Here is a 22,112-nt window from a genome sequence, read left to right on the forward strand (position 1 = left end):
GAGTCAATCTGTGAGTAAAATGAGACAAAACTAACATTTTTTTTCAATGAACACAGTAAATCCCTGCTGTACCGCAGTTCATTCTTTGTGGTCCCACTTTTTTTTCCATTATTGCGTCCTGAGAGTGCCGAAACTTTCAAGTGAGTTGTCACCATGTGCATATTTCTGTGGGGGGGGGGGGGGGGGGGGGTGTTTAAACAGTACTTTTCACAGTTCAAGGATAAGGATAAAACAGTCATTATATTTCAGGAATGAAAGTGTCCTTTCATACAAGTGAGTTCGCACTCACTTGTATGGATTTTCTCAAGGCCTGCTGATCCAATCAAGCTAGAGTGTAGATTGTTTATCTTCAAAATGAACTCAGTTGTCTAAAGACCCCGTCTGGCGTACAAAAGATGCAATGACTTTCAAAGGTATAAGAAGTGATGCCATTTTCGCGAGTCACGTGACCTACGTGTGCAGATTTGACGTGTTACGTGCCATTCCAAACGCTCAATTACATGGGACACCATTATGCCCAGCGCCGATTTCTCAGATTTATCCTCATCTGATTAAGAAATAGCAGTATCGGTTGATCGGGAAGACGGAGGAATACTTCCATACACAGCCGTCAGCGGCACAGCTCCGGGGCTCGGGGGAGACGTGAGCTCGCTCCCCGGTGAGGGGGCTCCAGGGCTCAGGGAGGGCTCGGCCACTTGGTATATGGGGAAGACGGAGGAATACCTCCATACACAGCCATGAACGGTGCTGCTCTTTCTTCCCGATCAACCAAGCGGCCGAGCTGCTCACGGCTGTGTATGGAAGTATTCCTACGTCTTCCTCATGTACCGAGCGGCTGAGCCGGTCACGGCTGTGCCGCTCACAGCCGTGTATGGAAGTATTCCTCCGTCTTCCCGATCAACCGTTCCTGGTATTTCTTCATCAGATGAGGATAAATCCGAGAAATCAGCGCTGGGATAAATGGTGTCCCACGTAATCGAGCCTTTGTTGCGGCAGGTCACACGTCACATCCGCACACGTAGGTCATGTGACTCACGAAATTGGCAGCGCCCCTGAAAATTCGTAATTGTCGATAAAAATCTTCTCAAAACACTATTAAATGAGACAGGATTTAACATCACATTGTCAAAATAGAGTACATATTACATGAACTATTGGATACATTGTTAATGCAAGCACTGGATTTCCCCTTGAAATCCTTTCAACAAATGCTGTGAACACTCTGGCACATAAACGCCATATTTTGTCACAGTCACTTGTTTTAACAACTGATCGCATCGGCCGGATACATTCTCTTCAGTGTTGATCGAGTGATGAAATTCATTTACTGATAACACACACGCACACACACACAGTACGTGTTATCTAAATTTGGTTGTCCTCAGGAGCAACACCGGTTCATGTCTGTTTAACACAACCCAGATACCAAGGAAAAGAGCAAACAAAAAGTTAGCCATTATGATCACAGATTAGGAAAGGAACCTCTGGAACTCAAATGTCAAGTAGTCTCTTGTGTATAAAAAAAAGAAAAGATAAGGAAAATATGCTTGACTTTATGGCAATGTTTTGTTTTTTTGGTGAATGGAAAATGCATACGAAATTGTTTGTATTAGTCTCAAGAAACGGGTTTCATCTCACCTCTTGTCCACTGTACAGTATTGTATATAATTCACAAGGTACAGTAAATGCACTCAGTGGCAGCACTTTAGAAAAAACGCAAAAGCCACCAGCCTCAGAGACCACTTGGACGGACAATACCATTTATATATCCAGGGCATTAACAACATCTGCATTTTAGCTGAGATGGATTTCAAGGGGTTTGTCATTTATGTAACGCGACCGCAGTTTTTTAACACCAGATGGAAGAATCTGAGTTAATGGAAAGCATCCATTTGAAAAAAAAAAAAAAAATTGGTCGGGGCTTGTCTTTCCAGTCATTCTGTATACAAACGATTGCATAAGGTTCAGTCATTCGGCTGCTTGCACACTGTGCTCCTTTCAACGAGACGTTCCAGGCTTAAGGTAAACCATTTTGATGATTTCTTTCGCGACAAACCCCACATAGCGTATTCAAGCGAACACTGTCCACAGCTGGGATGCGAACCCTTGCGCTGTTCTCATTGTGGGTACTGGGAACGTCAGCTGCGTTGCCGGACCCCACCCCGACAACAGGAGAGCCTATTTCATGTTCCAAGGGATGCGCCTGTCTGCACGATGACTACAGCCTGGAACTCAACATGTACTGCAGCAGCCGCAACTTCAGCCAAGTCCCGACGGACATGCCGAGAGCGGCGCACTCTCTCTGGCTGGACGGCAACCTGTTCACCGCGTTGCCTGCGGCCTCGTTCAAGGATCTCAGCAATCTGGACTTCTTGAATTTGCAGAGTGGCCAGCTGGCAACCGTGGACGCCCAGGCTTTCCGAGGACTTAGGTCGCTCGCTCACGTTCACCTTGAGCGCAACTCCCTGCGCGTGTTACCAGGTAGCGTCTTCCAGAACACGCCGAACCTTGCCTCCATCAGTCTGCACAACAACCAGCTCACTCGCGTTGACGAAAGACTGTTTTCCGGACTCTCGCACATGTGGCTTCTCAACTTGGGCTGGAACTCGATAGCGGTCTTGCCTGAGAATGTTTTCCACGACCTGCAGGGTCTGAGAGAACTGATTCTAGCAGGAAATAGACTTGCCTACCTGCAGCCGCAGCTCTTTCAGAATCTTGTCGAGCTGAAAGAATTGGATCTAACGGGAAATTTCCTCAAAGTCATCAAGGCCAATGTGTTTGTAAAGCTTGTTAAACTGCAGAAACTTTACCTGGCTCAGAATCAGATTGTGACAGTGGCACCAAGAGCCTTTGTAGGCATGAGAGCGCTCAGATGGCTGGACCTTACAACCAACAAAATGACAGCTCTCCATGAGGATACCTTCTTGGGCTTGCACAATCTTCTTGTGCTGCGACTATCCAATAACTCCATCGCCGGAATTAGGCCCAGGACTTTCCGTGATCAGCAGTTCTTGGAGGAACTGCGCCTTAGCTACAACAGAATACGTGCCCTGGGTGACAGGATTTTTGAAGGCCTTGGCCATTTGGAGGTTCTGGAGCTCGAGCACAACCAGGTTCAGGAGGCACCACTGGGTAGCTTCACGGGACTCTCCCACGTGGCCATCATCAACCTGTCAGGAAGCTGCTTCCATAGTCTACCCGATCATCTTTTCAAGGGTCTGCCAAAGCTGCACAGCCTTCATCTCGACAAAGGCTGTCTGACAAGAATCACAAGTCAAGCGTTCAAGGGGCTGTCGGGTCTACGGAGACTTTTTCTGCAGCACAACAACATCTCTGCCGTGGAACACCAAAGCTTTGCAGACCTGGTGGGCCTACTGGGACTGGACCTAAGTTTCAACAAGTTACACGTTTTCACCAGCCACACGTTTTCTGGTCTAAAGAATCTGGAGTATTTGGTGCTCTCCAACAACAAATGCCGCCAGTTTCTGCAAAATGGAACCAAGAATCTCCTTCCCAGGCTACGCTACCTCGATCTGAGAGAAAATGACTTGATGAGCCTTGTCCCGGATTTCTCTGAAAACATGGAGAAGCTTCTCCTGTCCGGAAACCGCTGGAAGTGCGACTGTGGTGCTGTCCCGCTGCAAAACTACAGCTTGAGGAAAGCGCAAGTGGTGCCTCGGCGAGTGGAAACCCACGCCGAGGGCGAAGAGCCCGACAGTACCATCACCATACACAACAACATAACGTGCGCTAGCCCACCACGTCTAGCAGGTCAGGACCTGCGAGATATCGACCCTGAACTCTTTCAAACGTGCAGAGCAGCTGTACACTGACGCAGTATGATAAAGAGTTGGTTGGCAGCGTTCCTTCCGCCCCCCATACAACCAACCAATATATAACCAAATCAAAAACACAAAAACAAAAAACAAAAACTCAGCTTGGCTAGTCATCGCCGTAACAGGCAGGATATAAAATGGCTGTTTAATGACAAATACTGTAACGTCACATGAATGTAGGTGTGTGAAAATGTGTTTACCTGAAAATACTTTGTGCTGTAAGCGCTGAAGCGTGCAATAAATGCATCAAAAACTGTACCCTTGACCTTTATTTTGTCTAAAGACGACAACACTAAACACCATCACAACCATCAACAAGAGAACAACAGGGATCTTTGGTTTACGATCCCAAGCTGTGGTTTGAAGTAACAAAGTACGAATAATTAATGGCAGTACTTAAGTAGAATTTTTGCAAAACTGCATTATTTATTTTTCCAATAACTTGTTAATTTTACTGCCAAAATTTTAAAACAGATCTGTACATTTTCAAGTGAACACAAAGAATGTAAACCAGGGAGCATTAACAAAAATAATGCCACAGATCGTAAAAGCAAGATATTCTCATTCAATGCCATGGCGTTATTCACGAGAAGTGTTTGAATGAATGAATGGTATGCCATTCGGCTTAAAAAAAAATACAATTAAATGAAAAAAAAAACAGCTGCTTGTCGCTTTCAAAAATTATCTTTTAAAAGAAATCACATAAGTATCAATAGGGACTATATTAGTTCCGCTCATTGAGCTAATAGTCAGTTCACGAAGTTATTAAAGCTATTTAACAAATTGTTTTGACGGCATACACAACCTCAAAGAAACTTAAAAGTGGAAAAAGTATTTTATGTGCTGGTTTTCTTTTATCCATTGTGCCGAACAACTGGCTAGCTAGCTAACATTACCACTTGTCCAGCAAGATAATTAAAGACGCTAAATGACAAACATGTCAAATGTCGTGAGTTTGTGCGTACTACCTTGACCACGTCTTTCTGCTTTAAGTCCGGGTCATATTGCAGATGTTCGGGAAAACAAAAACAACCCTTTGACGTCTATTTTGTTTTTTTCCATCAACTCACACGACAACGTTTATGGCGAGTTGTTGCCATCACACGTTTTTATAAAGTGACGTTCGCATTTCTTACAGCACTTGAAGGCAACGCCGTAAACCATCATTTGCTTTTCGCGTCCGGAGTTTTCTGTGCAGTTTCTCCATAAATGGAATAAGGTAAAACCTTTTTGTTGTTGTTGTTGTTTTTTTTACGTACAATAGACTAGCAAAATAATTAAAGCGGTCTTCGAAAATTAACCCGAGTTGTTGGTTTCCTCGCAGGTGTTTGAAGGCATCGCGAAAGAGAGTTGTCGTGAAAATTAAAGATACGCATTATTGATGTCGTCCCCAACGATTATTACACTAACTTACGCTGCGGATTCACAGCGTGATAATAATTATTTTTAAAAATGCTGTTTTAGTATCTGTCAGGTGCCGAAAAGTAATTTCGAATGGGCCTGGTCATAAATTGACTGATCCTGCCACCTGCTGGGAGGACAACAAACTGCAGACATAACGTATGCGAAACTGGGTATTTGAACTTTTTTTTCTTGTTGTAGTATTAATAATAATAGCGTGACCTTAACTATAATTCGTTGATTAGGGAGTCCGAGCTGGACCCACACTGCATTTTAAAATGCATTTAGCTTAACGTTTCTACAGTAGATTTAAAACTGTTATCAAATGATTTTTGGAACTCTTTTATGATTAATGATCAAATAAACTTTGAGTCCTCGTTGAAGTTTTGTTTTGCAGTTGGGATGGTTATTGTATATTTTTAGATGGATCTATATAGTATATTTTTATGATTTTTTTATATTTGGAGAGTGAAGTATTCAATAAATACATGGGTCAATCATAGAGGAATTGAGTGTTAAATATATATTTTGCGGGAATATAAGCATAAAAAAAATCAGCGAATCACACGTGGCAGATGAAAAATTAGTTTAATTGTCAAGAATGATAAAAAATAATCTTGTGAACTCTGTAAACCATTACAACACTGCAGTGTAACAATTTAACAAGTGTTAACTAGTCATACACTACAGAAAATATGCAGTACACAATCTTTAATGTAGGAAACAAAAATAACAGGGAAAAAAAAATCTGGTAGTACTAAGACTTGAGACCTATTCGGTATGTTTGTGCGCACAAGACAGACTCGACATACCGACAGGATGATTCGTGTGATTATCAGCTTGAATTCCTACATATTGTGAAAAATAAAAAAAACTGACAAGATAAAACCCATCAAATCCAGTTTTCATTCAATGAATGCATTAACCTGGAAAAAAACAAAACAACGTCTTTAGTCCTAATACATTTGTTTTTATTGAATAGCAGTTTACAACTCGATGCTACATCAAAATGAATGAACTGTGCTCTGTAGTATTAATATTCCAGTGACCTCTTCATTGAATATCTAATTTAGAACAATACATTCAATATTTCAGGGCTTCAAACAATTAATCATAATAATAATAACAACATTTCTACAGTACATGGAACAGCCGGTTCCAGATTCAGATTCTTTTTGTACTTTCTCGAAACGATCGCACTCGTCAAGTCATTTTCGATTCCAACATCACGCTCGACATCGTTAACACGTGTACAAGATTGCATATACCTTCAGGCTCGCATGTTCATAGTATTAAAAAAAAATTACAAAGACAACAAACACAAAGACTACAATGCAAAACAGATTGAAAAGTATGCCGTGTACGGTTCCTTTACAAGATTCTTCATATTTTGGTTACTTTTTTGTGCCGGATTCGTCGAATGGCTGACTATTGCTGTTTTGAAGTTCTTGCCGTGAGTGGAACGGAAAATACAGACTGAGGAGGAAAAAAAACGGACCCTTTCCCCGTTGAGGTCTGACCACATCCTGGTGTTAGCAAAACGTAAACGAAGCTGGGTGGTGAAAAATCCTTCCGTGCCAATTTGACTCAGAATGATCCAAATGGTGACGTCACATTGTTGTTGTTGTTATTAAAACGAGACTCAGCAGTGCCTCTGTTGGTCGCGGCAGAGAAGTGCGCTCCGTTTTGCAGGAGCGGTTTTCGTGTTAACGGAGAAAGGGTCCACTATCCATCCATCACTTTAAAACCGTTTAGCGCAATTGGCCCAAATAAAAGATGACGGAACGTCGTCGTCCACTTAAGGCACTCGATTTTGGGAATTTTAGGAATTTGACAATTTAATCTTTTGCGAGAACACGAATCCAATCGCAAAAAAGGCACAAAAAGTCGTACTAATTGCTGTGCTTGCAAAGTGGACTTTTTGTTTTTGTTGGGATGAACTCATCACATCTGTATCGCCCAGAAAACCTCACTTCCTAGATGCTGAATTAAAAGTACTGTACAGTATTATAAAGAGTACATAAATGCTGCTGCATACATAGATATTGTAATGTATTGAGAGTAACCAAAACTTGCTCCTTCACTGTTCTTAAATTGGCCGGAAAATAAAAACTAAGTCGGGATTTGTCCGCATTTTTTTTCTAGCGTCAGAGAAAGACTATTTATTACTGCTAATTAACTATTTAAGGTAGTAGGTGATTATTATTATTTTTTTTTTTAGATTGTAGTAACTCCCGTTTGTTACTGAAAGAAAAACTTCAAAATTAAAAAGCAACATGTACAGGTCTTTGGTAAAACTGCAACAAACACAGGCTCAAGTGCGTTGAAGTGAGAAGCAAAAAATAAAAATTAAAATAAGATTTGGAAAAAAAGACATTAGCATAGCGCTGTTATTTAGCCACTAAGTGAAATAACCGGCAGCCGCCAAAAACGGAATTCCAAGCCCTGGAAAGCATTCGTTTTGTCCTTCCCGGCGATTTTCAAAAGGGACTTTTTTTTTTTTTTTTAATATTCGGACAATGACTGGAAATATCACTTTGGTTTATTAATCTAAACTTTGCATCATTGGTTTCGGTTATTTTTTTGTTCGTTTTACAGAAAAAATGATCAAGACCAAAGGACCTTGTCAAATGAAACACTTAAAAAAAAAAATACACAAAAACATTTTGACAATTTAGTGGAGTACAGGTCTGTGACATCAATTCTATGGGCAGTTACAGAAATGTAATTACACAAATTATTTTCTCGCGGTTATTAATTAATAACTTTTTTAACTACATCAAAGGTGTCAACTGAAATGCAGTGTGACACAAATACAGCAAATTATTTTTTTCCATTTTCATATCAAGCAACAGCGGAAGCTTTCGGACTGCTTTTTTGTGTCGCATGTAAAAATACAAACCGTATAAAAAAATTGAGTAGCTGTAGCTTGCTGTGCTGTCATTTATTCTTATGAAAACCTCGCTTGTCCCTTGACTTTAAAAAAAAAAAGGGTGTTTAAGTTAAGCGCTGCGTTCAAGACTGCTCGGAAGTCGGAAAGATACTGCTTAAGTTGGGTTTAAAGTCTAGGTGCTGAATTAAAAAATAATAATGAAAGGCCAACAACTAACGCAAGCTCGCCTTTGTCTTGTTTGTCAAGCAATAACTTGACAGTCATCGGTCTTGGGACAAAATGCTGAATATTTTTGCTCAACCCAGAATAACTTCAAGTTATACACTATAAAGTGTGAAATTATACAACCAAGTAAATATGTGAGCTGCCTATTTCGCGAGAGAGTGAGCCCTTCTGCGCTGATTCACAGAATGACGGGACCCAAAGTGGGTTGAAAGCCGTATTAAAGCCAAAAGATAAGCAGAGCTGCATTGAGTTTTGTTGGTTACACAAACGACCTTCCATCCATCCATCCATCCATCCATCCATCCATTTTCTTAGCCACTTATTCCCATGAGGGTCATGGGGAGCGCCGGAGCCTATCCCAGCTGTCAACAGCCAGTCGGCGGGGTACACCCTGAACTGGTTGCCAGCCAATCACAGGGCACACAGACAAACAGCCGCACTCACAATCTCACCTAGGGGCAATTTAGAGTGTCCAATTAATGTTGCATGTTTTTGGGATGTTGGAGGAAACCGGAGTGCCTGGAGAAAATCCACTCAGGCACGGGAAAACTCCACACAGGTGTGTCCAGGATTGAACCCGGGACCTCTGATCCACCTGTTTTATAGTCATAGCTGGTAAAGCGTTGGCCTCACAGTTCTAAGGTCTCAGGTTCAATCCCGGACCCGCCTGTGTGGAGTTTCTCTTACTAGCTGCAAGACATTATTTCCTTGGAATTATGTGATTATTTGAAACTCACAGAGGTTTATAGAAGTGTTCTTCAGTTGTGATATTTAGGAACAATAAATCCCGCACCAGTTTCCCCATCGTGGTGAAGGCAAGGTCATTTGAACCGACTTCCCAGTTTTCTGGAAGGCAGGATCAGTTTTTAGATTTTAAATAGTTTGGTTTTTAATTTTGTGATTCAGAGGTTGAAACGTACCGACGACTGGGACGAAAAGGGCCAATTATCCAAAGGTGTGTCTCAAAGATTAAACCTGAGCAAATTATCCTGCGGTGTGGGGTGCGTTAAAAGCGCTTTCCGGATTTGGTCGGGAGCGGTCAGGGCCGCGTCGAGTGTTTGCGTTACTCCCCCAAGTCATTCCCCCGGAATAAAAATGACGAGGATTGAGTTTGAAAGCGGAAAAGTTTTCCTCGAGGACGCCACTGACTGGAATAGCGGAAAGCAAACAGATTTTTTTTTTTATCATCACGCGTGGGGTTATTTCAAAAAATCGGTCCGAATGTTTTGTAACCTGCTTTAACAGCTCGGCTGGTCCAGGTGAACGTCGCGCTTTCGCCGAATTGTAGCAGCCGCGTGCAGCGATCGGCGAACGTACAGTACAAATTTTGGGGAATGTTAAAACTTCAACTCTACCTGCCGACACTTGGTATTCATTTTTAAAGTTGAGATAAACGGAGCGGAGAGAGAAGATTCGCTAACACAGTAAAAGGTCATTTCAGACGGATTCGGTTAAGTTTACCTCGGAATTACCGTAATTCCCCGGCCTACAAGCCGCGACTATATTCACAGCCGCCGCTCTAGTTAGCGTTAGCGCCGCCACGTTAGCACCACCGCACTAGCACCCACGTGTTAGCATTACCACCGCCGCGTTACTGTTAGCACCGCCACGTTAGCTTTAACAGCGTCGCGTTGGCGTTAGCACCGCCGTGTTAGCGTTAGCCTCGCCGCGCTAGCGTTAAACTCTTTCTGCGTACCGAGGCTTATCCCCAGGTGCGCTCGGTGGGCCGGGAATTACGGTATTTCTTTCGAGCTTTTTTTCTGTACAAATGCATGTGCCCTTTGTTTGCATACAACCAGAAAAGAAAAGACCAAATCTTAAAAAAAAAAAAAAAAAAAAAAAAAAAAAAAAGAGCGACTCGGCCCACGACAAGGACGCAGGCACTGGCAATGTTCAAATAATAGTAGTAATCATTCATAATAATAATCATGCAACTAGGCCGAATATACACGCGGTCAAGATGTTTAAAGTCAATTTCATTGACATACTTTTACCAAAAAATGAGCTTTTTCGCTTTGACTATTTGAGGTTAAGGCACTTTAGAGCTGGAGGCCGATATGTTCTAGAGGCTAGTTTCCTACACATACACAAAAACAACAAAAAAAAGACAATACATGCTCCTCCATATAAATCTTTACAAAAACCAAATCTAACTGATTGAAACACGTGTATCGTGTGCACCTTTATACATATTACAGCTGCTGGTTATGCCTAAAATTCATCTTAAATTCTTAAATTTGTACTTAATTGATTGATTTTTTTTGTGTGTGTGTGTATTTGTAATTCTATGAAAGTAGAAACTATTAAATACTCAATTCATTTTCTTATTAAATCTTAATATGCAGAATCATGCCAGGATTTAACGACAGGAAACATGAAATATTCCATTTATGTTTCACAGTACACAAAGCATTAGCTTATATATACTTATAGGTATGTTTATAAAAAGTATGACTAGTTTAAAAATGACAACCAAAAAAAAAAAAAACTACAAAGCAGCTTAAACTGTCTACATACCCTTTTAAATCCCGCGTCAAAAAAGTGCTTTAATTAAGAAATCTTCAGGAAATTGTTCAGAATAATTTCTTGACTGGCTGCATTCATATCAATGAATATTTTTTTTGGGGGGGGGGTTTACTTAAAGAGGAACATTCAGTACTAATACCTGAAACCCTTGACAAAAATGATCATTTTGCAATACAAAGTGTTTTTTTCCTTTTTGTAACATCAAAGATTCATTCTGCATAGTGTTAAATTTCACATTATGTTCTCCCAAAATACAAGTGAATACTTGACAATTTCAAAAAACGACGTTCCTCTTTAACTAAAGGACACGTGGATGTCTAACTGTTGCCCATTTTAAGTGGCACTTCACTTGAGTTCGTTTTGGCTTTCTCCCGCATTGCTACAGACGAACTAGACGACGACAGTCGACGAAGTGCCGTAAGATTCTTATCTTGAATACAAAATATTTCCATCAGTATCTTTATGAAATGTTTGGAGAATTATTATTAAGTGCGTCTGATAACGATGAAGATGCAGGACACACAAAAAAAAAAAAAAATCACATTAGATTTGTTCTTAAACGCCGGCACGTCATTTGAAGTGAAATTGCAGGTGCTTGTTAATAAATTACAATACTGCAGAAAAATTCCAAGGCTGTTAAGAAAATAATTTTCAAAAGGCCAACTCTACCTAATTCTATATTTAATAAATGTGATTGTTTATATTGTAATATTCTCATTTCCAGAGATGGTTATTTGATGTTGTTGTTAGTTGCAAGCTAGGGCTGCACGATTATGGCAAAAATAATTTATTTTGACCAATACTGGAATTGCAATTATTAATTGCGATTAATCCTCATGTCAGGGAAAAATCTTTTTTTTTTCCTTACTTTTCAACAAACTATGTAAAGATGTTTCAGTACAAAATGAAACTTTAAATAAGAATAGATCTTTTTTTTTTTTTTAAACATGTACCCGAGATTATTTTACTAAGGGGTAAATGAATAAATATATTATTACAGAGTGCAATCACGAATTGTAATTTAATGTAAGATAATGTCATTTGTGCATTAAAAAAAAAAAATAAAATAAAATAAAATGAAAATAACCTTGGGCTGCAAGCAGCAACTTTTCATTTGAAAAATCCCCATGAAATGTACGGTACAACTCCACCGTCCTGCTTGGCCAGACTGCAAAAAAGTGGCGAGTTGTGCCCCTCCCCATCGCCTCTCAGCATTTGTCACTGTAGCCACGTCGGCCTCCTGTCCAAGTCTCAGCAATCAACGACGACAATTTGTTAAAACTGCGCATGGTGATAATACGGCGTAGATGAGCTCAAGGGGCCAAATTCTTAATAAAAGCTTCATACAGTAATACATTGGACATCAGAGGTACGTTAGGCTTTTATTTTGAAATTGCCGCCCGGGCGCGGCGCCGTCGTTCTACTGTAATGCTTAGAATGAACAACTGTTAAGCAGGCTGGTTTAAAAAGTTTTCGACCGCATGCTATTCTGACCGCAAATATATTTATTGCCACTGTGTGGACTCTTTAACTTATGGCTTCTTGTTTACAAAGTCTCGTCCCCTGAATAAAAACACGTAGAAAACAGATCTCGACCCCTTTCCGAGGCACTAGCACCAATCTTTGCTGCACTTGAATGTTAAAAAAAAAAAAAAAAAAAACCTTGGAAAATCAGCCGCATTTCAGCTAAAATTGCATTCCCCATTCAAATTCAATTAACGGTGCAACCCTTCTGCAACTCATAATCATCAAAAATAAAATCTTTTAATATTTCGTTGTGTGTAGGGAATCAACACAGGTTTTTCTGAATTAGTCAAATTAAATAAGGTTTTCCACGATATTCTCACTCATTGAGATGGATATACTGTATAGGATATAGTTTAGCTATTGTAGCATATTTTAAAGATAATTGTTGGCTAACTAAAGATGTTTGCCACGTAAAATGAGCAAAAACTTAACATCCAAGACCCCTGCACATGATTCAACGTTATATGTACTAATGAGTCAAGCATCGTTTCATTCTACATTGAATTGCTGTATGAAATATACAAAATTTGATATCCTTTTTGATATCGCAGTTTTGTTTTGTTTTTTTTCTACATAGAACCTCTCGCGTGTGAGCATACATCACCACTTGAGTATTTTTGTTCGACAGTAGGGACATTCGGCTTTGCTGGGCGCGCAGCTCTCGCATAGAACGTAATGTTGGCATGGCTGCAGCACAATGCTCCGGTCGTGCTTTTGGCAAACTACACATTTCTTTGACTGAAGTAAATAAATCACCTGTTAAGGGGAGAACAGATAGACATGTGACGTCACGCGGCGTACCCAATGCACTTGCGGCGCGCACGAGGGCGATGTGTTCTTTCCTTACCCCGTCGATGAGGTCGAGGTCGTTGCGCAGCTGGTTCTTGAGCGAGTGCAGCTTGGACAGGGGCAGCTGGTCCAGCTCGCCGTAGCTGCGCAGGAGCGGCGTTCCGGGCGCCCGGCACAGAGCGTCGAAGTTACCCCGGAGGTCCTTCAACTTGCGCTCCGTATCGTCCCGTTTCTGCTCGGCCAGCTGGCGCTCGGCCTCCGCCGCCTTGGCTTGTTCCTTGGCTTCGTGGGCATCTTTCTGGCACGTTTCGCATGCCTGTAGACAAATTGTTTTCCCAAAGGCAATGACAACATTTTTTTTTTTCATGCTAGTTGTTTCTATTGTAAAAATTCCACAAAAAGCTGTGTAAAGGAAGTAGTTGAGGCTGGGATAGCTGCCTGATAGTTTTGTGACACAATGGTCCAACCAGCACATAAACCACCCACTCGAAAAAATAAAATAAATGCTGAGATATGTCAATTTTTTAGGGGGAGGGATAGGAATTAACTCATTAAAAAGAATCGGTATCAGTTTATAATGCAGGGCGCAAGTAAGCAATTACAAGACCAAAAAAAAAAAAAGTACAAACTGAATCCTCCCAACACGCAAGTATGGAATGCCACCAAGATTTGAATGAAAAATGCCGCTGAAAATTTCATGTGGTGAAATTTATATTGTTATTTCAAAGTGATTGAAAGACATTTCCAATAGCTGTACTTCAGTTTAACTTGTCAATGTTAACAAATTCGCTATATAAAAAAAATTCAACCTTTAAAATTCAAACACAATATTTTCAGTCTCCTGAGATTCAACTGGCTACAATTCGCTGACTGAAATTCAACTAGCTACAATCACTGATATTAAAAAAAAAAAAAAAAAGACTGGATAGCTCATTGGCCACCAAAACTCAAGTCGCCATCCGACATCTTGATACTCCCATAACAACCATGCTGGCCTGTGCGTTAATCGCCAGTTTTGTGGCTGTGAAAAAACATTTCACAGGTAAGTTGGAAAGATTTACTTTGACACTGTTTAGTTTTTTTTTTTGTAAAGGTTTTTTTTATTTTCTGATTAACTTAATTCACTTGAACAAAGTTTTGTTTACGGTTGTTGTTGTTGTTCACTCTCTGCAAGGCCAACGGTTTTTTTCACGACAAAGCGATGTAAATATTTTCCCAAACTTCATCAGTGGATAAGCAAGAAAACACATTTTCTGTGAAATTTTTTGATGAATGGCATAATACAGACCTCTCCAAATTGAATTTGATTTTCAAATGCGAGGAAACAAGTTGAAATTTTCTGTTTGAAATAGGACGTCGCTGAGACAACAAATGAACAATGCGTTTAGCATGTATTTTCCCATTGCGAGTCCTTATTTCCAAAATTATAACTAACTGATTGACTTGAAATTTCATGTTTTTATGACAGAAAATGCTTTGTTTTTTGCTATGTTATGAAGGTAGTGCTTCACAGCGTATTTTGGGAAAAGTTAACATGTCACGGAAATTGCGCCCTAGGTAATATGCAAGGTTTCTTGGTAGTTAAGAGTGTTATGTCTTTGCACTTAGCCTTTTTTGGCTTACCAAGTCAAATTAAAATACTTCATGTTACCAGCTCACACAACCAGTTTTAATACTACATGTTAAACTTTGAGGAAAAACCCTGCCATAATCCAACCTGTAAACCATGTCCTCCACACGTTTTGGGAGTACCAAGATGGCGGCCAAGTGGCTTCAACCAATCAACATACTGCTCGATGTGGATGCGCTCAATTTTTTTTTTATTTCAGTGATTGCCAGTTGAATCTCAGGAGACTGAAAATATTGCGTTTGTAGTTTAAGGGTTGAAGTTTTTTATCTGGCAAATTTGTTAACATTGAAAAGTTAAACTGAAATACTGCTATTGGAAATGCGATCACTTTGAAATAACAATGTGAATTTTACCATATAAAATTTTCAGTGGCATTTTTAATGCAAATCCTGGTGGCACATATATACTTCCATAAGCAAGGACATCGACTATTAAACTGGTCAAAGCATAGTCTTGCAACCCATTTTGAAAGGCCAACCTGTTTGACCTGGTGCCAGGCGTCCTCCCACTGTTTGATCTTCCTCTTGGCCTCGTCCAGCTCCCGAAAGAGACGCGACGCGTCGCCACTGCAGCCGCCCGCCGCGGACGTCAGGCTGCTGAAGACAGGCGACGGACTCTGCGAGAAGCTGCCGCTCACGAAGTCCCAGATGCTGCTGGCGCCGTTCAAGCCTTGTCCGGGGGCAAATACGGAAACATTTGGAATGGCTAAAAATATGGATTTACTTCAGTTGATATCCATGAGACTCTTGTCGATACCGCTGCAGATTTCAATACAATTGCCAGAATAATAAAACATGGACAGTGCAAATAAATAATTTTCTAGGCTGCATTTAGATGACGGGATAATTCTATTCTGTAGATGCTCTACGAATTCTGAGGGAAATTCCAGAACCATTAATGGGTTTTATTTTCAGTGTATACAATAATAATCAACTTCGATCAAGTTTCATGTTTGTCTTTGTAAAGAGTGCCATGAACAACTATTTCCCCCTTTTATTTGTTTTCCATTTAAGTCAATTTTATATCAGAACGAAAACCCAAGCAAATAGAAAATGCAGTTTCTAAATAATGATTTTTTTTCAAGGGGAAAAAAAAGATTTAAACCAATCAGGCGGGCCTTATGTGAAAAAAATTAATTGCTCCCCTAAACCAAATAACTGAATGTGCCGCTTGAGCATCGCCATGTATTTAAAGGTCAAGTGTCATGCCTATAAAAAATCTAAAATAGATGTTCACTTCAATGTCTATGTCTATATATAAAATTAATCGCATAATATGTGGGCAAAGTTGCGAAAGTCTCACTCGACATCCAAGTGGTCGCCATATTGGCTGCATCTACTGCCCGTGACGTCACCCCGGACAATCGGCATTGTGGCCCGTCCTGACACGGAAGCTCTTATTGAAGAAAGCATCAGAAATGAGTGGAGTTACCGGGGCAATATTACCCTATTGTCTTGTGCCATATTTAGATGATATGCGGATCACGGCCAAACCAATTTCCCGTCCAATCCACGAGATGAGCCACCGCGGCCCGGCCCAACCATGGCGATTCACAAGCAACAACGAGCTTCTTCCCGCATGTAAAACTAAATTTTGACTAACACGAAGGAACAACGAGCTTCTTCCCGCATGTAAAACTAATAGAAAGAAACGACTCCATTTGAACGCACTACCTCCTCTAACGTCACTTCCTGCTTCTTGTCGAAAACAAAACCCTCGAGAGGATTTTTATGCCAGGAGTTATAAAAAGCCATACGTCAAAATCATGTTTTGTGGTGAAAAAAACAGATCGGTCCGACCCGGCTGCCGTTTTTTCAATCATAACATTTCATGACACTTGACCTTTAAGGTAATAACACATTTCAACTGGAAGCTGACAAAAATACCTAAGGAGTTCTGGGACGAAGACGTCGGCGTTCCCAGCAGGCTGTGCTCCTGCTTGGCCAGCATGTTCGCCGTGTGGTTGTGATGCGAAACCGCGGACAGCAGGGACTGCGACTGCGACAGCGAGCTAAGCGGCGAGGTGGACAGCGACGAGGAGGAATTGAAGGACGACGAGCGCGCCAGCGAGCCTGGAATGTTGACCGGGGCTGAGACACCGAGCATCCTTTGACCTATGGGCAGTGCAATAAAGGGGTGACTTTGAGGGGTGTACACATTTTGTGCGTTAAGCCACAGAGATGAAGTGGAAAAAAACATTCACGCTGTGATCATGAGGTCACACTTATTCCCCGCAGACATCTACGATCCCGGCGCTATCAAACTTGTTTTGGAAAACTTCAATCTCGCTGCCCTCATCTACGAACAGCTCCACACAACAACTGCACCTTCTGTATGCAAAATGCGAATATAGGACTTTGTATATTTTAATAATGGAGTATATTTTAATAATGGAGAAAATATTTTAAGTCTTGTTTTATATACAGTAATTTGGAGTGCTGCGGTTAAAAGTGTGAAAAAGTTTCATGCGCACATTTAGTTGCTTTAGAATTATACATTTTATCCTCACGAGGGTCGCGGGGAGTGCTGGAGCCTATTCCAGCTGTCAACAGGCAGGAGGCGGGGTTACACCCTGAACTGGTTCCCAGCCAATCGCGGGGCACATGTGGAGAAAAACAGCCGCGATTCACAATCACACCTAGGGGCAATTTAGAGTGCTAATGTTGCGTGTTTCTTGGGATGTGGGAGGAAACCCACGGGAGCACGGGGAGAACATGCTAACGGGCGGGTCCGGGATTGAACCTGAGACCTCTGAATAGTGAGGCCAACGCTTTACCACCTGAACCACCGTGCAGCCCCTTTTTGAAGACTTGTCCAGATTTATTTTTCAGATATTTAATATTAGTAATTTGTCATCCCTGCTCTGCCATGTGTTGTTTTCATTTCAAGTTATGCAAGTTACATTTTTTTTTTTTTATGTCTAAAGTCTATTGAGCGATGATTCTCTTTTCCATCCATCAATCTTTTTGTCCACAAATTAGTATTTGGCGGCTGCAGGGTAACGTTTAGTGTGCACGCAATTTCTATTTGGTGGCCAGAATCCATGTCATGTCTGCGGCTGCATACATATTCAAATCTTCCTCGTCCTTACTTTCTAGTCCGACGTCTTGTTCTTCCAGCTCCTTATCGAGCGACGCCACGTTAATGTCGCTAAAGTTGAGGTCCAGAGCGGATCCTGGGGGGTGGGGTGAATAAGTTTAAAAGAGATTTTGAGTGGGAAAAAAGAGCGAACGTTCGACACTTGTCGTACCGATGACCGACTCCACCGTGTTGCTCCCTGGGTAGAACGGGGTGGCCTTTACGTTCATGGTGGACAAGGTGGTCGGGGAGGAGTTGTCCGAGCCAACGCTGGAGGCCAAGCTGGAGGTTATGCTGGAGGTGAAGCCCGACACCAAGGGGTTGACCGCGCAAAAGACGCTGTTTTGGGTCTGAAAACGGGAAAGCGGTGATGGGGGCACAGAGCACGCGTTTACGACTGTACACATTGGACACTTCATTAGGTACACCTCTACAACCAAATGCAGTGCTTCTCAACATTTACTGAGCCAGGGCACGTTCTTTAAATTGCAAATAAACTTAAATGATGGGTACATGGCTAACTTCTATTTTCTGCCATCTAGTAAAAGAGCATTCGTTTGTATCTGGCTGTCACTATACGTCGCTGTCATGAATGAATTTTCAGACCAACTAACTGACCAATCAATTGGAAAAAAAAGGCTGGCGTGGTTGACGTGCATCAGCTGTATTATTACGCACAAATGCAACACCGAGGCACCGACACTAGCGAGGCTCTCAAATTTTATTGTACCAGCGCAGTGAACCACAGCCTGACTTTTTTTTTTTTTTATAAACACGCTAGCACGCTGCTGCTCGGCCACGCCTTGTTTACCTGACACCGCCCACCTCCCGCTCTTAAAGCGGTACACACATAATTAAAAATACCCCCCACCACCTTTAGTTCGAAACACATTCCGGGCAACGTAGAGCAAAAACGACTTAGACATGCTGCTTATTAACTCTAGACAATGGCAAAAGTAAAAAAAAAAAAATGCTGTTGCGTTAATGAATGTTGGAGTATGTTGTTAATAATAATAATAATAATGAAGAAAAAGTGGTGAAACTGGACGAGATTTTCTCTTTTTTGAGTAAAAAGGGTCTGGTCTGAAGCTAAAGTAGAAAGTACAGGATGAGATGGTGAATAATGTTAGAATTCCACCTTGGCGCAGCCTGATCGAGGATGAAAGCACAGACAATACAGTGCACAAAAAGCTAACGCTGTATTTTAAAAATAGGAGACCTCATAACATTCACCTTAAAACTGTTTGGTAGCATCCTTCATCTTTCAACATGCATTGATAAAGATATTCTGGAAGCAATAATTCAGTTTTACACCAAGAAAAACAGGTGGGGATATCATTGTGGGTTAAAAATAAATGAAACAAAGTTGAAGGCGACATTCCAAATTTACAGTTCATAGTTGGCTTGGTTTGGTTAGCAATGTATTTTTTTTTTGGTTTGTTGACATTTTCATTGCAAGTTTACAAAAACACAAAATTGTTCTTGAAATTTTCTGATGGTAATGTAAATGCTCTAATCTGAATCTATAATCTATGTAACTTCAATAAATAACTACGATCATACGCCTGATGTTGGTCACAGTGGTCAAAGGGGGCGCTCACGGGCTTAGCGTGTTTGCTCAGACACGTTGAATAAATGGCATCCGTTCATTCATCCATTGACCCGTGTGCTGTATAACCGGTGCATACGTACACTCGCCACTTGGCCATTGCTGCTGTTGGACCCGACGGCCGTCGTCCACTCGCTGACCGGACACTCGGAATACTGCTGAGAAGCCGGCTGGGAATGGGAGCCGGAATGTATCGCCGTTAACAACGAGCTCATGGTATCCTCGCCAGAGGGGATTCCTGAGGGGAGATCCGACGGAATGAGTCAGCTAACATTTAAGTCGCTCGGTTTCAATCGAGCTTGTCCTCATTAGGGTTTCAGGTGAGTTGGCGAAACCAAAAAGTATTCACACCAATACTAATTATTCTTCGCATTAATGCCTTATCCTCTATGAAACAGGAAGTCGCCCTAACAAAAAGGGCGTGTGACAAGTTGGCCTTTGCTGAGGTCTGCGCTCTACTGAGCGCTATTCCAGTAACTTGTTTATTATAACTGTTATTACAGTTTGTATAACTTCATCTTTTATTACTTGTTTGAAAAAAAGTGCCTCGGATGACTCACTTTCTACGTGTGCAAAGGCACAGAAGGGCCCCCGGGGACAGTACCCGGTTTGCCGCATGTCGTTGCACTTGGTGGATTTGTAGATCTTGGGAGTGGTGGACAAAAGGAGGACGACGCACAGTTAGAGACCAGCGTTTGGCTCGACAGTTGTGCCGACGAAGAATAAACTCACCTCCGGGTGAAACTGCTGCTCCGTGCGCGAGTGGCAATACTGGCAAGTGTCGCCGCTGTCACACTTGAAGGGCTCGCCCCATTCGTCGCCGTGTTTCACACTGGGGCATGGGGTCGACCTATTACAGTGGAAAACGTTTGCCTTTAACATCCAAACGCAGCGCGCTACGTTTCATTATTGTGGAAAACTTCATTTTGTTTCAGCTGTCAAATTCACAAATAAAAATCCGGGAATCATGAAACAATGAAATTAATTTTTTTCCCAATAATTTTGATCCTTAAAGCTACAGTTGACGTCTAATAAAAATAAGACAGCACGATGGTTGCTACATTTGCTACACAGTTGAGAGGACCCAAGTTCAAACGCATGCATTTTAGGATCACTGATGATTGGAACGTGTCCATATATTCTGTGTCTGTATGGTCGGCGTGTCCAAATGTGAGTTTAAAAAAAAAATATATATATATATACATACACCGTTTTTCCCGCAATATAAGGCACACCACATTATAAGGCGCACCCCCGATGAATGGCCTATTTTAAAAGTTTTTCCATATATAAGGCACACGGCATTATAAGGTGCATAGAATAGACGCTACAGTATAGAGGCTGTGGTTACGTTATGTATCTATTAGATGGAGCTGCACTAAAGAGTCAATATTGATCCATATATAAGGTGTACCACATTATAAGGATTTTAAATATGGTAGTTAGCAAACCGAAAGTGTTGAAAATAGCTTCATGTCTATTCACAAATCAGTGTCACTCTACTCTCCTTGATTCCACAGCATCCTGGTTCAATTATCTTGACTCAGATGAATACTAATAAATAATAATAATAATAATAATCAATACTAATGAGTAAATTAGATAGTTTTCAGTGGGCCTTTTTTAAAAACACAATTCCATGTGTATACATTCGGCACTGAAGGAATTCTGTGACGATAAGTTTACGTGCTGATTCATTTCTGCCTATTACATCACCATGACTCCTTTCTTCCCCCCCCCCCCTTCATCATTCACAGCTCTTATATCTTTGAATAGTTTGGGAAAATGATATGAAAGCCTTAAAAGTTTGATGTGTCCCAATGGTTCTCAACAATGACAGCGTAATTTTTTTAGCAACTTAAACGAGCAATTGAACATGATTTTGGGGATGATGCGTTGATGTGCAAAAGTCCATGTCCAGCAATTACAATAAGCAAGATGGTGGGTGTGTCCCCCCCCCACCCACTCCCAAATAGATGTGGGAGAATAAGTGCCCTGCATTTGGCTCGTGACCACTTCTGGGTGTACCCTGCCTCTTCCCAAAAGTCACCTGGGACAAGGTCAAATGAGGATGAGAACTATAGCAAAATAATTTTTCATACAGAAATTAAATATGAAATGACTATGAAACAGGCAGCACGGTGTGGCTCAGCTGGTAAAGCGTTGGCCTCACAGTTCTGAGGTCCCGGGTTCGATCCCGGCCCCGCCTGTGTGGAGTTTGCATGTTCTCTCCGTGCCTGCGTGGGTTTTCTCTGGGTGAGTACTCCGGTTTACCTCCCACATCCCAAAAATAATGCAACAGAAATTGGACCCTCTAAATTGCCCCTAGGTGTGATTGTGAGTGCGGATGTTTGTCTCGATGCCCCTTGTGATGGGCTGGCAACCACCCCGCCTCTTAACCGCTGACAGCTGGGATAGACGCCAGCACTCCTGCAACCCTTGTGGGGATTAGCGGCGAAGAAAATGGACAGGTGGTTAGACAAATGTCTTTATGTGGGAAAAAAAAACAGGAAAACTATGTCAAAGCAATCATTTATCTTACAATGTTATGATTTGCTATCATTTGTCATGTTGCGTTTGTGTTTCTTGTACATTTCA

General features: G+C 41.4%; 3 protein-coding genes across 14 annotated transcripts in view; 1 reads left to right on the forward strand and 2 right to left on the reverse strand.

The window, feature by feature from the left end:
- mrtfbb (myocardin related transcription factor Bb) overlaps positions 1-4,946 on the reverse strand; it is a 51,793-nt gene extending 46,847 nt beyond the window's left edge. For 7 of the 9 annotated variants that reach the window (XM_061847372.1, XM_061847375.1, XM_061847374.1 and 4 more), the window contains exon 1: positions 4,805-4,946. The gene's annotated coding sequence lies outside the window, so the exon portion shown is untranslated. The remainder of the gene's footprint in view (positions 1-4,804) is intronic. The other 2 variants (XM_061847369.1, XM_061847368.1) reach the window with 1 other exon arrangement.
- Positions 1-22,112, reverse strand: part of unkl (unk like zinc finger) — a 30,434-nt gene that overhangs the window by 2,322 nt on the left and 6,000 nt on the right. Inside the window, exons 6-14 of one of the 4 annotated variants that reach the window (XM_061847365.1) lie at positions 20,247-20,364; positions 20,075-20,159; positions 19,598-19,752; positions 18,078-18,255; positions 17,919-18,002; positions 16,714-16,941; positions 15,306-15,496; positions 13,256-13,513; positions 12,874-13,164 (exon numbers count right to left, since the gene is read on the reverse strand). In XM_061847365.1, the coding sequence (XP_061703349.1) occupies positions 13,009-13,164; positions 13,256-13,513; positions 15,306-15,496; positions 16,714-16,941; positions 17,919-18,002; positions 18,078-18,255; positions 19,598-19,752; positions 20,075-20,159; positions 20,247-20,364 (1,453 nt within the window). In that variant the 3' untranslated portion in view covers positions 12,874-13,008. Of the gene's footprint in view, positions 1-5,808; positions 13,514-15,305; positions 15,497-16,713; positions 16,942-17,918; positions 18,003-18,077; positions 18,256-19,597; positions 19,753-20,074; positions 20,160-20,246; positions 20,365-22,112 lie in introns of those variants that run through there. The other 3 variants (XM_061847366.1, XM_061847364.1, XM_061847362.1) reach the window with 3 other exon arrangements.
- On the forward strand, positions 1,923-4,263 carry igfals (insulin-like growth factor binding protein, acid labile subunit). Its single transcript, XM_061847376.1, has one exon. It carries the CDS (start codon positions 2,097-2,099, stop codon positions 3,831-3,833), a length of 1,737 nt encoding a protein of 578 aa, XP_061703360.1. The 5' UTR covers positions 1,923-2,096; the 3' UTR covers positions 3,834-4,263.

The sequence above is a fragment of the Syngnathoides biaculeatus genome, chromosome 16, assembly GCF_019802595.1.
Source record: "Syngnathoides biaculeatus isolate LvHL_M chromosome 16, ASM1980259v1, whole genome shotgun sequence".
Lineage (NCBI taxonomy): Eukaryota > Metazoa > Chordata > Actinopteri > Syngnathiformes > Syngnathidae > Syngnathoides > Syngnathoides biaculeatus.

What these genes read in the sequence shown, in the direction of transcription:
- igfals (XM_061847376.1), top strand. Translation starts at nt 2,097, where the DNA reads ATGCGAACCCTTGCGCTGTTCTCATTGTGGGTACTGGGAACGTCAGCT.